The sequence below is a fragment of the Cherax quadricarinatus genome, chromosome 66 (assembly GCF_038502225.1).
Source record: "Cherax quadricarinatus isolate ZL_2023a chromosome 66, ASM3850222v1, whole genome shotgun sequence".
Lineage (NCBI taxonomy): Eukaryota > Metazoa > Arthropoda > Malacostraca > Decapoda > Parastacidae > Cherax > Cherax quadricarinatus.
This window is the reverse complement of record NC_091357.1, coordinates 6,818,281-6,832,042: the sequence shown is the minus strand read 5'-3', so window position 1 is coordinate 6,832,042 and position 13,762 is coordinate 6,818,281. Positions and strand designations below refer to the sequence as shown.

Sequence of the window (13,762 nt, the reverse complement as noted above, 5' to 3'; positions counted from 1 at the left end):
AGTTTACTGCACTCCCTATCAAGATTTGGGGCCCTGTAAATCACACCCAAAATTAGTTTTTCTCGGCCCTCGAGAAGCTGTAACCAAACAGATTCAGTGGCTGACGCTTCTAATTTAATATCTTGTCTAACACAACAATTTAAATTGTCTCTGACATACATCGCTACTCCACCACCTTTCCTGTTGACCCTGTCAGTGTGGAATAATTTATAGCCTTGTATGTGACATTCAGAGGGCATCTCTCTATCTTTCAGATTGAGCCAGGTCTCTGTTATAGCAATAATATCTATGTCTCCTGCACTTGCAATTAATCTTAGCTCATCTATCTTATTTCTTACACTCCTGCTATTAGTATAGTAAACCTTAAGGGAGCTAGTCCCTTGCTGCCCTCTGCTGTCCCCCTTTGTTTGCTGACCTGATCTATTGTCTTTATTTATAACTTCATGCTGAATGCCTTTTATACATTTACTGTTTCCAACCCAAGTGTTGCAACCTGCTTGTTTCCCACACACACCCATACCTCTATCTTCCATCAGTTTAAAATCATAGGCATTTCACCAATGGCCTTCTCAATCGAGTCTGCAAGTGCTACCACCCCTGCCCCCGAGAGATGTACCCCATCCCTTGCATACATATCATGTTTGCCATAAAAGTTGTTCCAGTTGTCAATGAATGGGATTGCAAGTTCCTTGCAGTATCTGTCTAGCCAGCAATTTACACCAATTGCCCTAGACAACCATTCATTTCCTACTCCCCTTCTAGGCAAGATGCTACATATGATTGGGATCCCTCCCTTAGACTTAATGAAATCTATAGCTGACCTGTACTTATCTAGCAGCTCTTCTCTCCTACCCTTCCCAATATCATTTCCACCAGCACTGAGACAGATAATGGGCTTGCTCCCATTACCTGACATGATATTATCCAGCCTGTTGACAATGTCCCCAACACCAGCTCCAGGGAAGCACACTCTATCTCTCATCTTCTTATTCCTATTACAAAAAGCACGGTCAATGTATCTTACCTGAGAGTCACCAACCACAAGAATGCGCTTACCTCCATTAGCAGGGGCAGTAGTACCCTTACCTTCACTGGCCACTGAAGTACATTCATCCTGAAGAACAGAGAAGCGATTTCCTACCTTCAGATCTTCACTCTTAACTTTCCTTACTCTGATGCGCCTTCCATTACTGTGAACTACTCGCCACTTGTAGCAGGTGCTGGGCTGCACCTCACTGCTGGTAGCCGTTGCTGCCTCCCCAACTACAGCCTCCTCACAGCGAGAGACAGACTGCACCTCGCTGCTAGAAGCCTCATTCCCCACAACTCCAGCCACCTCACACTCTCTCCCAGACCCATTGAGGTGGACCTTCAGCCTCCTAATCTCCTCCTGGAGAAGCAAGACCTCCTCCTTCAACTCTCCAACCTCAATTTTTAAAACACTGCAGAAGCAAGCCATGCTTTGTAACCGTCCACACTAATCCCCAAGGCAGCTCAGGGTCTGTGACCTCACGTGATACAACCTGGTAGTCTTACACTGGTGCTTCTTGAAGTACTGAAGATATAGTGTCTGGCAAGATACAACCTGGTAGTCTTACACTGGTGCTTCTTGAAGTACTGAAGATATAGTGTCTGGCAAGATACAACCTGGTAGTCTTACACTGGTGCTTCTTGAAGTACTGAAGATATAGTGTCTGGCAAGATACAACCTGGTAGTCTTACACTGCTGCTTCTTGAAGTACTGAAGATATAGTGTCTTGCAAGACACAACCTGGTAGTCTTACACTGCTGCTTCTTGAAGTACTGAAGATATAGTGTCTGGCAAGACACAACCTGGTAGTCTTACACTGCTGCTTCTTGAAGTACTGAAGATATAGTGTCTGGCAAGACACAACCTGGTAGTCTTACACTGGTGCTTCTTGAAGTACTGAAGATATAGTGTCTGGCAAGACACAACCTGGTAGTCTTACACTGGTGCTTCTTGAAGTACTGAAGATATAGTGTCTGGCAAGACACAACCTGGTAGTCTTACACTGGTGCTTCTTGAAGTACTGAAGATATAGTGTCTGGCAAGATACAACCTGGTAGTCTTACACACCACATGAATGGTATACACCACATGAATAGTATACACCACATGAATGGTATACACCACATGAATGGTATACTCTACATGAATGGTATACACCACATGAATGGTATACACCACATGAATGGTATACACCACATGAATGGTATACACCACATGAATGGTATACACCACATGAATGGTATACTCTACATGAATGGTATACACCACATGAATGGTATACACCACATGAATGGTATACACCACATGAATGGTATACACCACATGAATGGTATACACCACATGAATGGTATACTTTACATGAATGGTATACACCACATGAATGGTATACTCTACATGAATGGTATACACCACATGAATGGTATACACCACATGAATGGTATACTCTACATGAATGGTATACACCACATGAATGGTATACACCACATGAATGGTATACACCACATGAATGGTATACACCACATGAATGGTATACTCTACATGAATGGTATACAGTACCGACAGGATGAAGAATTAAACACGTGCAACATCTGGGTATCTTTATTGTAGACGTTTCGCCATCCAGTGGCTTTATCAATACAAATTCTAGGACATAATGGGAAGACTGGAGAACTATGTACAAAATATAAGTTAATCAGTGTATATTTATATATATTAAACATTCAAATACACTGGCATTTATTAGATAGTCTGACATCAGATGTAAGGGAGAGGGAGGGAGGGAGGGAGGGAGGGAGGGTATAAAGTGTTGCAAAAAATAATGAGGTATTGTGTTGCATGGTTTGTTGATAGGGCGTGGTGGTGGTGGGGGCAGGTGAGGGGGTAATGGGAGGTGGTGGGATTGTAGAAGGGGTGATGGGAAGTGGTTGGTGGTGGGGGGATGAGAAGGTTATGTGAAGTAAAGGAGAGTATTGGGTCTCCCTGTTCTGTGTAATAGTTACTTTGCGGAACACCCAGTGTACTGTTGTTCTGTTGTACATGATTGTGGGAACACCACAGTGTGCTGCTACACTGTCTTGTATGATTGTGGGAACACCACAGTGTGCTGCTACACTGTCTTGTATGATTGTGGGAACACCACAGTGTGCTGCTACACTGTCTTGTATGATTGTGGGAACACCATAGTGTGCTGCTACAGTCTTGTATGATTGTGGGAACACCACAGTGTGCTGCTACACTGTCTTGTATGATTGTGGGAACACCACAGTGTGCTGCTACACTGTCTTGTATGATTGTGGGAACACCATAGTGTGCTGCTACAGTCTTGTATGATTGTGGGAACACCACAGTGTGCTGCTACACTGTCTTGTATGATTGTGGGAACACCACAGTGTGCTGCTACACTGTCTTGTATGATTGTGGGAACACCACAGTGTGCTGCTGCACTGTCTTGTATGATTGTGGGAACACCACAGTGTGCTGCTATGTCAGCATAGTTGCTGATCCCTGTATTCCCTGTATTATATAGCATAGCATATTAGTATCATCCATGTGCTTTAGATACGAGATCCCTTGTAGGCCTGTGGCTTTGTGTGACGTCACGGGATATAGATGTGTGGGCTCATGCCCCTGTCCCGGCCTCACTCGGCGGCAGACACTCCAGGCGTAGACAGGCAAGGCAGCTGGGGCTCCATCCCTCATCTCAGTCTGACAATATATTTACCATCCTACAAGTGTGTCTACTTTCAACCTACGATATCTCCATTTAAGAACCCTTTACGATAGCTACACTGTCTTGTATGATTGTGGGAACACCACAGTGTGCTGCTACACTGTCTTGTATGATTGTGGGAACACCACAGTGTGCTGCTACACTGTCTTGTATGATTGTGGGAACACCACAGTGTGCTGCTACACTGTCTTGTATGATTGTGGGAACACCACAGTGTGCTGCTGCCTGTCTTCTACTGTAAGTACGTTATGGAAACTATCATAGTCCATCAACGAAGGATAGCAGATGATGATATATATTATCCCACTCTGTATTCAGTAATAACTCTAGTTTGAAGAGTTTCTTGGTGGTGGTGGGAGGGGTCCGATTGTGATGGGTTGTGGTAGCGGAGGGGTAGATGTAGTGGAGGTGATCGTTGGGGTGGTGATAGGTACGGTTGAATGTGGTAATGGTGTGTAGGGGGAGGTAGTGAAGGAGTAGGGGTAGCAGGGAGTTGTGATGAATTAGGGGTAGCAGGGAGTTGTGATGAATTAGGGGTGGTGGAAGAGTGGTAGGGGGGTAATAGGGGGATTCGTGTAGGTGGTTTTTAAGTAGCAGGGATGGGGGGGGGTGAAATTGCAATGGCTATGCATCTGGTTAGAGTGCGACACTAGTTATAACAACATTTAGAACAAAAACAAGGGGGAAAAAAAAAACTTGATTCAAGACGTCATCAAACTCCAGTATAAAATATTGTATGAGTGTTTGTTGATATACGTCTTCGGAAATACTCTCAAACATCAACAGAATAAAAACTCTTGTACTTCTTCTGTAAGATGTGTTTACTGTGTACCTTGTAAATAATGTGATTGTGTACATTGGTCAAGCTAAGGAATTGCCGACTGTGTACCTTGTCAACGATGTGATTTTACATACATAGGTCAAACTGGAAATGCATCGCTTTTCCATTTGAGATAATATAAATATTGCAGTAGAGCTGGACAGGAAGGTTGACAATTATTTAACAAGTTTGAAAAGAAAAAGATCATAAAGTAGATTAGGGACCATGCCAGAGCAGTAATTTTGTGTATTTGACATAGCATAATATTTTTTTTAATATTCTCTTATACACCATAATGCCCATAGTATTCTCCGAACGCGAGCCCTGGTCTGTTTAGAGTGGATAGATATTTCATCAGTAATGTAATCCAAGGCTTAAAGATTCATCATCATACCATAAAAATGATCTGCGACATTTGATTAGGTCCTTTTTAGGGTTACACAAATAACCCGCACATAAAAGAGAGAAGCTTACGACGACGTTTCGGTCCGACTTGGACCATTGACAAAGTCACACTAACAGAGGTGGAGCAGGACGGCTATATATAGGAAGGAAGAGGTGGAGGTAGTAGTAGTACTACAAGAATTGTATACAATACCGACAAGATGAAATTAAGACATGCACAACACCCGGGCATCCCCATCGTAGACGTTTCGCCATCCAGCCAGCCACTGGATGGCGAAACGTCCACAACAAAGACAACCAGACGCCGCACATGTGTCTTAATTTCATCAGTAGTTGTAGTAGTAGTAGAAGAAGAAGAGGTAGTAGTAGTGGTAGAAGTGGGAAATAAGGATGACCGCTGTCAGTGTGACTTTGTCAATGGTCCAAGTCGGACCGGAACGTCGTCGTAAGCTTCTCTCTTTTATGTGCGGGTTATTTGTGTATCGTTCCAGTCACGGTATTGTGCCTTTTTGTTATTCTTTTTAGGGTATTTGTACATTTATAGTCGATTAATTTTGTCAGGTGCTTGACTACAGTTACTCTCTACTTGCAGGGTCAAAAAATACACAGTTTATAGGGCATTAAATTGTAGATATACAGATTGTAAATTCATCTTTCTCAAGCCATTTATTCAATTGTGATATGAATCTTGTGTCTGTGAACATTGTTGTGTCTGTGAACATTGTTGTGTCTGTGAACATTGTTGTGTCTGTGAACATTGTTGTGTCTGTGAACGTTGTTGTGTCTGTGAACATTGTTGTGTCTGTGAACGTTGTTGTGTCTGTGAACATTGTTGTGTCTGTGAACGTTGTTGTGTCTGTGAACATTGTTGTGTCTGTGAACATTGTTGTGTCTGTGAACATTGTTGTGTGTGTGAACGTTGTTGTGTGTGTGAACATTGTTGTGTCTGTGAACGTTGTTGTGTCTGTGAACGTTGTTGTGTCTGTGAACATTGTTGTGTCTGTGAACGTTGTTGTGTCTGTGAACATTGTTGTGTCTGTGAACGTTGTGTCTGTGAACATTGTTGTGTCTGTGAACGTTGTTGTGTCTGTGAACATTGTTGTGTCTGTGAACATTGTTGTGTCTGTGAACGTTGTTGTGTGTGTGAACATTGTTGTGTCTGTGAACATTGTTGTGTCTGTGAACGTTGTTGTGTCTGTGAACATTGTTGTGTCTGTGAACATTGTTGTGTCTGTGAACATTGTTGTGTCTGTGAACATTGTTGTGTCTGTGAACATTGTTGTGTCTGTGAACATTGTTGTGTCTGTGAACATTGTTGTGTCTGTGAACATTGTTGTGTCTGTGAACATTGTTGTGCCAGTGAACATTGTTGTGCCAGTGAACATTGTTGTGCCTGTGAACATTGTTGTGCCAGTGAACATTGTTGTGTCTGTGAACATTGTTGTGCCAGTGAACATTGTTATGGCAGTGAACATTGTTGTGCCAGTGAACATTGTTATGCCAGTGAACATTGTTATGCCAGTGAACATTGTTGTGCCAGTGAACATTGTTGTGCCAGTGAACATTGTTATGCCAGTGAACATTGTTGTGCCAGTGAACATTGTTATGGCAGTGAACATTGTTGTGCCAGTGAACATTGTTGTGCCAGTGAACATTGTTATGGCAGTGAACATTGTTGTGCCAGTGAACATTGTTGTGCCAGTGAACATTGTTATGGCAGTGAACATTGTTGTGCCAGTGAACATTGTTATGCCAGTGAACATTGTTGTCTGTGAACATTGCCTGTTGATGAACAACACATGTGCAACACTTGACTGGCCAAGTGTTCCACCTGCACTAAGTTTCTTCAGACAAATACTGATAAATTTAACACTGGTGACAGCGGTGGTAATTTTGATGTAATCAGTCCGTCAGCATTGGTAGAAACGAAGCTAGCCTGAAGCATTGACAGCGAGCGAAATCTTAGGCAAAAGGGAAGAAAAGCAGCTCCCGGCGAAACGTTTCAGCAATAAAGCTATACAAGTGTTGCACAAGAAGTTTTACTCTTCAGTTTGTCGGTATTTTATACCATCATTATAAAGATAGAATCCTGGTACTGTTACAGAGAGATGATAAGGTTTCTGACGTTAGCATTGCCCTAATTACTGCGTCCCTGGCGGTTGCATTTCCTTAACAATTCGCAAACAGGCGAAATTATTTACAAACATTATCTCTACGTCCACAGCACGTCTCGAACCTGCAAACTCGAACCTCTTTCCTTGTCCACTGCATGTGGCATGATTTGATGCAATAACTTCAGAAAGAAGCCTAGTGTCCCGGGGGATGGGGAAACACGTGGTAAAGTACTGTGTACTCTGATACAGAGTTTGCAGGTTCGAGTCCTGCTGTGGACGTACAGATAATGTTTGTATATATATATATATATATATATATATATATATATATATATATATATATATATATATATATATATATATATATATATATATATATATATAATTTTTTTTAACAAGTCGGCCGTCTCCCACCGAGGCAGGGTGACCCAAAAAGAAAGAAAATCCCCAAAAAGAAAATACTTTCATCATCATTCAACACTTTCACCTCACACATAATCACTGTTTTTGCAGAGGTGCTCAAAATACAACAGTCTAGAAACATGTACGTATAAAGATACACAATATATCCCTCTAAACTGCCAATATCTCAAACTTCTCCTTTAGAGTGCAGACAATGTACTCATTAATGTTAATGCAAAAACTTATAATTTTGCACCAAAAGGAACTTAGAAAACTTACCTAACCTTATTATAACAAGAGCAATTTATTTTAGCCTAACCCAACTATATATATTTTAGATTTGTTTACAGTAATTTAATACTAAACAAACACAGTGAAATATATTTTTTTCGTTAGGTTCAGAATGATTTTGGCGAAATTATTGCATACACAAATTTTCACTTGTCTTATATGGCAAGATGAGCGTTGCTATTTAAGCCAAGATCGCAAGTTCTGCCTATTCGGCACGACATATATATATATATATATATATATATATATATATATATATAATATATATATATATATATATATATGTGTGTGTGTGCCGAATACGTAAAACTGGTCAATTAGTAAGAACTCTTTTAAAATTAGGTCTTTTCTAAAATTTTCTCTTATACATTTCAAGATATATTTTTACAATTATGTTTATGAAAAAATTAATTTTTTACCAATAGAACCTTGAGAGAACTTGCCTAATGTTATTATAACAAGTGCAGCTTAATTTAGCCTAATCCAACTAAATATATTTTGGATAAGTTTGCAATAGTTTAAAAATAAACAAACACATTGAAATATATTTTTTTCGTTAGGTTCAGAATGATTTTTGCGAAATTATTGCATACACAAATTTTCACTTGCCTTATTCGGCAAGAAGAGCATTGCTATTTAAGCCAAAATAGCAAGTTTTACTTATTCGGCACAACATTTATATTAAATCACAAAACAAGTGATTTTGAATCATTAACAGAACTGCGGCTACCCAGGATTTGATCCCGCATCGCCATGCCCAGCCCTGTGAGAACAGGTCAAAGTATGCATCACTCTATCCACTAGACTACTGTATTCATATGAAAGTACACATATGTACAGAAATTCATACTTACAAACATACACTTGTACATAGTTATATTTAGCTACGGTGGAATATTATGACTACCCTCCAGTATTTCTTTTGCTTGCATTGCGGTAGAGGAGGCTGGGCTTATGGAAGACGGGGATACCTTGCTCGGATCGCGCAGTGACCTAAATATATCTGGTGCGTTTAGTGCTTCAAATAAAAAAAAATATCAGAATTTGAAATGAGGTCTGACACTCTGGGAGACCAGCACATTTCAATTGGGTAAGTTTATTCAGGTATACATAAATATAGTTGCATAGATTATCATACATAGCAGCATGTGTGTAGATAACCTGGGATAACCCAAAAAGGTCAGACAAAGTGACTTATTTCCATTGGGAGATAAATCACCGTTTATATGGGACCTCTGGTCCTTTATCTGTCACAGGGAGACAACCAATCAGTCTTATTTCTTCTCGTGCTTGGTCTGCATGTTTCGTTTCTCGATCGAATTCCATTTGATCTCATGGATTGACTGCATAACTTTCTTCACTTGGGCTGCACTCATAATTTCCTCCATGTGGGGTCCATCGGCTCACATTATATTCACTTGGTATTCCCTGGGATGCAGTAGGTTCATAACGTTGCACTGGTTTATCGAGTAACCACTACAAAATTTTGATGACTGCCAAGACGTACAGGATACCCATTACTGGGTATTGGACCGGCCAGTAACTACCGCGGATCTCTTTCCTTAGCTCCTCATTCTGAGCTTTAAGAATTTTCACTTCTATCCCAGCCTGAATGTATTTATACTCTACGTTTTTGAGGTGGGATGTGAGGTCGTCTATCTCTAGTTGGATGACTCTGATAGATTTGTCGGTGTCTAGCTTAAGTTTCTTGTAGTCGTCATTAAGTTGATCCATATTGGGTGGTAAATTTTCCTTCTTCAGGGTCCCCTGAAGAGTGTTCACCAGGTGATGTCGACATTTTTTTACATGGCCAATACACACTTCGTGTTTATCCAGAGCAGCAGAGTGGGCAGCATTGAGGGTACTGTAATTCTGATCCATCTCGTACAGTTGGTTGCTAGCCAGCTGAGTCTCTTCTTGCAGTTCTTTAATGAGGAACTTGAGGTCCACCAGATCAGCATGCAACTCAGCATTCCTCTTGTAGTCCTCGTTAAGTTGATCCATATGGAATCGTAAATTTTCCTTCTTCAGGGTCCCTTGAAGAGTGTTCACTAGGTGATGTCGACATTTTTTTACATGGCCGATACACACTTCGTGTTTATCCAGAGCAGCAGAGTGGGCAGCATTGAGGGTACTGTATTTCTGATCCATCTCGTACAGTTGGTTGCTAGCCAGCTGAGTCTCTTCTTGCAGTTCTTTAACGAGGAACTTGAGGTCCACCAGATCAGCATGCAACTCAGCATTTCTCTTGTAGTCCTCGTTAAGTTGATCCATATGGAATCGGAAATTTTCCTTCTTCAGGGTCCCTTGAAGAGTGTTCACCAGGTGATGTCGACATTTTTTTACATGGCCGATACACACTTCGTGTTTATCCAGAGCAGCAGAGTGGGCAGCATTGAGGGTACTGTATTTCTGATCCATCTCGTACAGTTGGTTGCTAGCCAACTGAGTCTCATCTTGCAGTTCTTTAACGAGGAACTTGAGGTCCACCAGATCAGCAAGCAACTCAGCATTCCTCACTTTCTGCACATGTCCCTCTCGTCTGCACTCGAATAGATCATTTTCCACCTTCCTCAGAATTCCGGTGCGGCTTTCACACTGTTGTATGGTATTTTCAATTTTATCCAAGCTTTCCTTATCGTACGAGAGAGACTCCGATAACTCATCAGATGAATCGTCGTCCGATGAGTCATCATCGCTGTCTGAATCACCTGAAAGCTCATCATCGCTGTCTGAATCACCTGAAAGCTCATCATCGCTGTCTGAATCACCTGAGAGCTCATCATCGCTGTCTGAATCACCTGAGAGCTCATCATCGCTGTCTGAATCACCTGAGAGCTCATCATCGCTGTCTGAATCACCTGAGAGCTCATCATCGCTGTCTGAATCACCTGAGAGCTCATCATCGCTGTCTGAATCATCTGAGAGCTCATCATCGCTGTCTGAATCATCTGAGAGCTCATCATCGCTGTCTGAATCACCTGAGAGCTCATCATCGCTGTCTGAATCACCTGAGAGCTCGTCATCGCTGTCTGAATCACCTGAGAGCTCGTCATCGCTGTCTGAATCACCTGAGAGCTCGTCATCGCTGTCTGAATCACCTGAGAGCTCACCATCGCTGTCTGAATCACCTGAGAGCTCATCATAGCTGTCTGAATCACCTGAGAGCTCATCATCGCTGTCTGAATCACCTGAGAGCTCATCATCGCTGTCTGAATCACCTGAGATCTCATCATCGCTGTCTGAATCACCTGAGAGCTCATCATCGCTGTCTGAAGTCTGAATCATCTGATAGCTCATCATCCCAGTCTGAATCATCTAATACTAGCTAATTCCAGTCTGAATCATCTAATACTAGCTCATTCCAGTCTGAATCATCTAATACTAGCTCATTCCAGTCTGAATCATCTAATACTAGCTCGTCCCAGTCTGAATCATCTAATACTAGCTCGTCCCAGTCTGAATCATCTGATAGCTCGTCCCAGTCTGAATCATCTGATAGCTCGTCCAAGTCTGAATCATCTGATAGCTCGTCCAAGTCTGAATCATCTGATAGCTCGTCCAAGTCTGAATCATCTGATAGCTCGTCCCAGTCTGAATCATCTGATAGCTCGTCCAAGTCTGAATCATCTGATAGCTCGTCCCAGTCACCTGAGAGCTCATCATCGCTGTCTGAATCACCTGAGAGCTCATCATCGCTGTCTGAATCACCTGAGAGCTCATCATCCCAGTCTGAATCATCTGATAGCTCCTCATCCCAGTCTGAATCACCTAATCGCTCATCATCGCTGTCTGATAGCTCATCATCCCAGTCTGAATCATCTGATAGCTCATCATCCCAGTCTGAATCATCTAATACTAGCTCATCCCAGTCTGAATCATCTAATACTAGCTCATCCCAGTCTGAATCATCTAATACTAGCTCATTCCAGTCTGTATCATCTAATACTAGCTCGTCCCAGTCTGAATCATCTGATAGCTCGTCCAAGTCTGAATCATCTGATAGCTCGTCCCAGTCTGAATAATCTGATAGCTCGTCCCAGTCTGAATCATCTGATAGCTCGTCCCAGTCTGAATCATCTGATGGCTCGTCCCAGTCTGAATCATCTGATGGCTCGTCCCAGTCTGAATCATCTGATAGCTCGTCCCAGTCTGAATCATCTGATAGCTCATCCCAGTCTGAATCATCTGATAGCTCGTCCCAGTCTGAATCATCTGATAGCTCGTCCCAGTCTGAATCATCTGATAGCTCGTCCCAGGCTGAATCTTGTAACAGCTTGTCCCACCGTTCTAGGACTTCTAAGCTGCTACTCTGGTACTGATACGGACGGTGGTCTGCACCTTGAACCATGGTATCATAATGATATTCATCCCTTACCACAGTACCAGGCTGACCACTAGGGACACCTCCAGCAGGAACACCCTGGAGTCCACGAGATAGATCTTCAGCAGCAGCACCCTGGAGTCCACGAGAGAGATCTCCAGCAGCAGCACCCAGGAGTCCACGAGAGAGATCTCCAGCAGCAGCAGCACCCTGGAGTCCACGAGAGTGACCTCCAGCAGCAGCACCCAGGAGTCCACGAGAGAGATCTCCAGCAGCAGCACCCTGGAGTCCACGAGAGTGACCTCCAGCAGCAGCACCCTGGAGTCCACGAGAGAGATCTCCAGCAGCAGCACCCTGGAGTCCACGAGAGAGATCTCCAGCAGCAGCACCCTGGAGTCCACGAGAGAGATCTCCAGCAGCAGCACCCTGGAGTCCACGAGAGAGATCTCCAGCAGCAGCACCCTGGAGTCCACGAGAGTGACCTCCAGCAGCAGCACCCTGGAGTCCACGAGAGTGACCTCCAGCAGCAGCACCCTGGAGTCCACGAGAGTGACCTCCAGCAGCAGCACCCTGGAGTCCACGAGAGTGACCTCCAGCAGCAGCACCCTGGAGTCCACGAGGGACACCTCCAGCAGCAGCACCCTGGAGTCCACGAGGGACACCTCCAGCAGCAGCACCCTGGAGTCCACGAGGGACACCTCCAGCAGCAGCACCCTGGAGTCCACGAGGGACACCTCCAGCAGCAGCACCCTGGAGTCCACGAGGTAGATCCCCAGGTAGAAAGCCACGAGGGTGACCTCCAGCAATATAACCTTGAAGGCCACGAGGGTGACCTCCTCCGTCAATATCACCCTGGAGGCCACGACCACGAGGGTGACCTCCAGCAATATAACCTTGAAGGCCACGAGGGTGACCACCTCCGTCAATATCACCCTGGAGGCCACGGCCACGAGGGTGACCTCCAGCAATATAACCTTGAAGGCCATGAGGGTGACCACCTCCGTCAATATCACCCTGGAGGCGACGACCACGAGGGTGACCTCCAGCAATATAACCTTGAAGGCCTCGAGGGTGACCTCCTCCGTCAATATGACCCTGGAGGCCACGACCACGAGGGTGACCTCTGAAAGCACCATCATAGATGCCTTTTAAAATTAACAAAAACAAATATATCTTAAAATTCATTTTGTTGTAATTAATAAAAATATTTTTTATGTATTTAAGTTAGAGCTGAGAGAGAGAGAGAGTTGCAAGTGGTGGAGATAGAGCTGGAAACTTGAAGTATGGAGCTCTATCAAGCTCAACATATATATATATATATAATTATATATAATTTTTTTTAACAAGTCGGCCGTCTCCCACCGAGGCAGGGTAACCCAGTCATATTACTGTCTGCATTACCCAGTCATATTACTGTCTGCATTACCCAGTCATATTACTGTCTGCATTACCCAGTCATATTACTGTCTGCATTACCCAGTCATATTACTGTCTGCATTACCCAGTCATATTACTGTCTGCATTACCCAGTCATATTACTGTCTGCATTACCCAGTCATATTACTGTCTGCATTACCCAGTCATATTACTGTCTGCATTATCCACTCATATTACTGTCTGCATTACCCACTCATATTACTGTCTG

At 43.2% G+C, this 13,762-nt stretch overlaps 1 protein-coding gene across 8 annotated transcripts; it reads right to left on the bottom strand.

Moving 5' to 3' along the window:
- Positions 1-8,820: 8,820 nt before the first annotated feature.
- Positions 8,821-13,333, bottom strand: LOC128704204 (dentin sialophosphoprotein-like). 8 transcript variants are annotated; one of them, XM_070099049.1, is made up of 4 exons: positions 12,951-13,333; positions 12,852-12,914; positions 11,445-12,707; positions 8,821-11,044 (listed from the first exon to the last, which is right to left on the bottom strand). In XM_070099049.1, exons 1-4 carry the CDS (start codon positions 13,300-13,302, stop codon positions 9,270-9,272), a joined length of 3,453 nt encoding a protein of 1,150 aa, XP_069955150.1. In that variant the 5' UTR covers positions 13,303-13,333; the 3' UTR covers positions 8,821-9,269. The 8 variants fall into 8 exon arrangements, with proteins under 8 accessions (XP_069955150.1, XP_069955153.1, XP_069955151.1 ...); XM_070099052.1 differs by having other exon boundaries at positions 13,194-13,317; XM_070099050.1 differs by having other exon boundaries at positions 11,445-12,200; positions 12,420-13,333.
- Between the last annotated feature and the right edge of the window lie 429 nt (positions 13,334-13,762).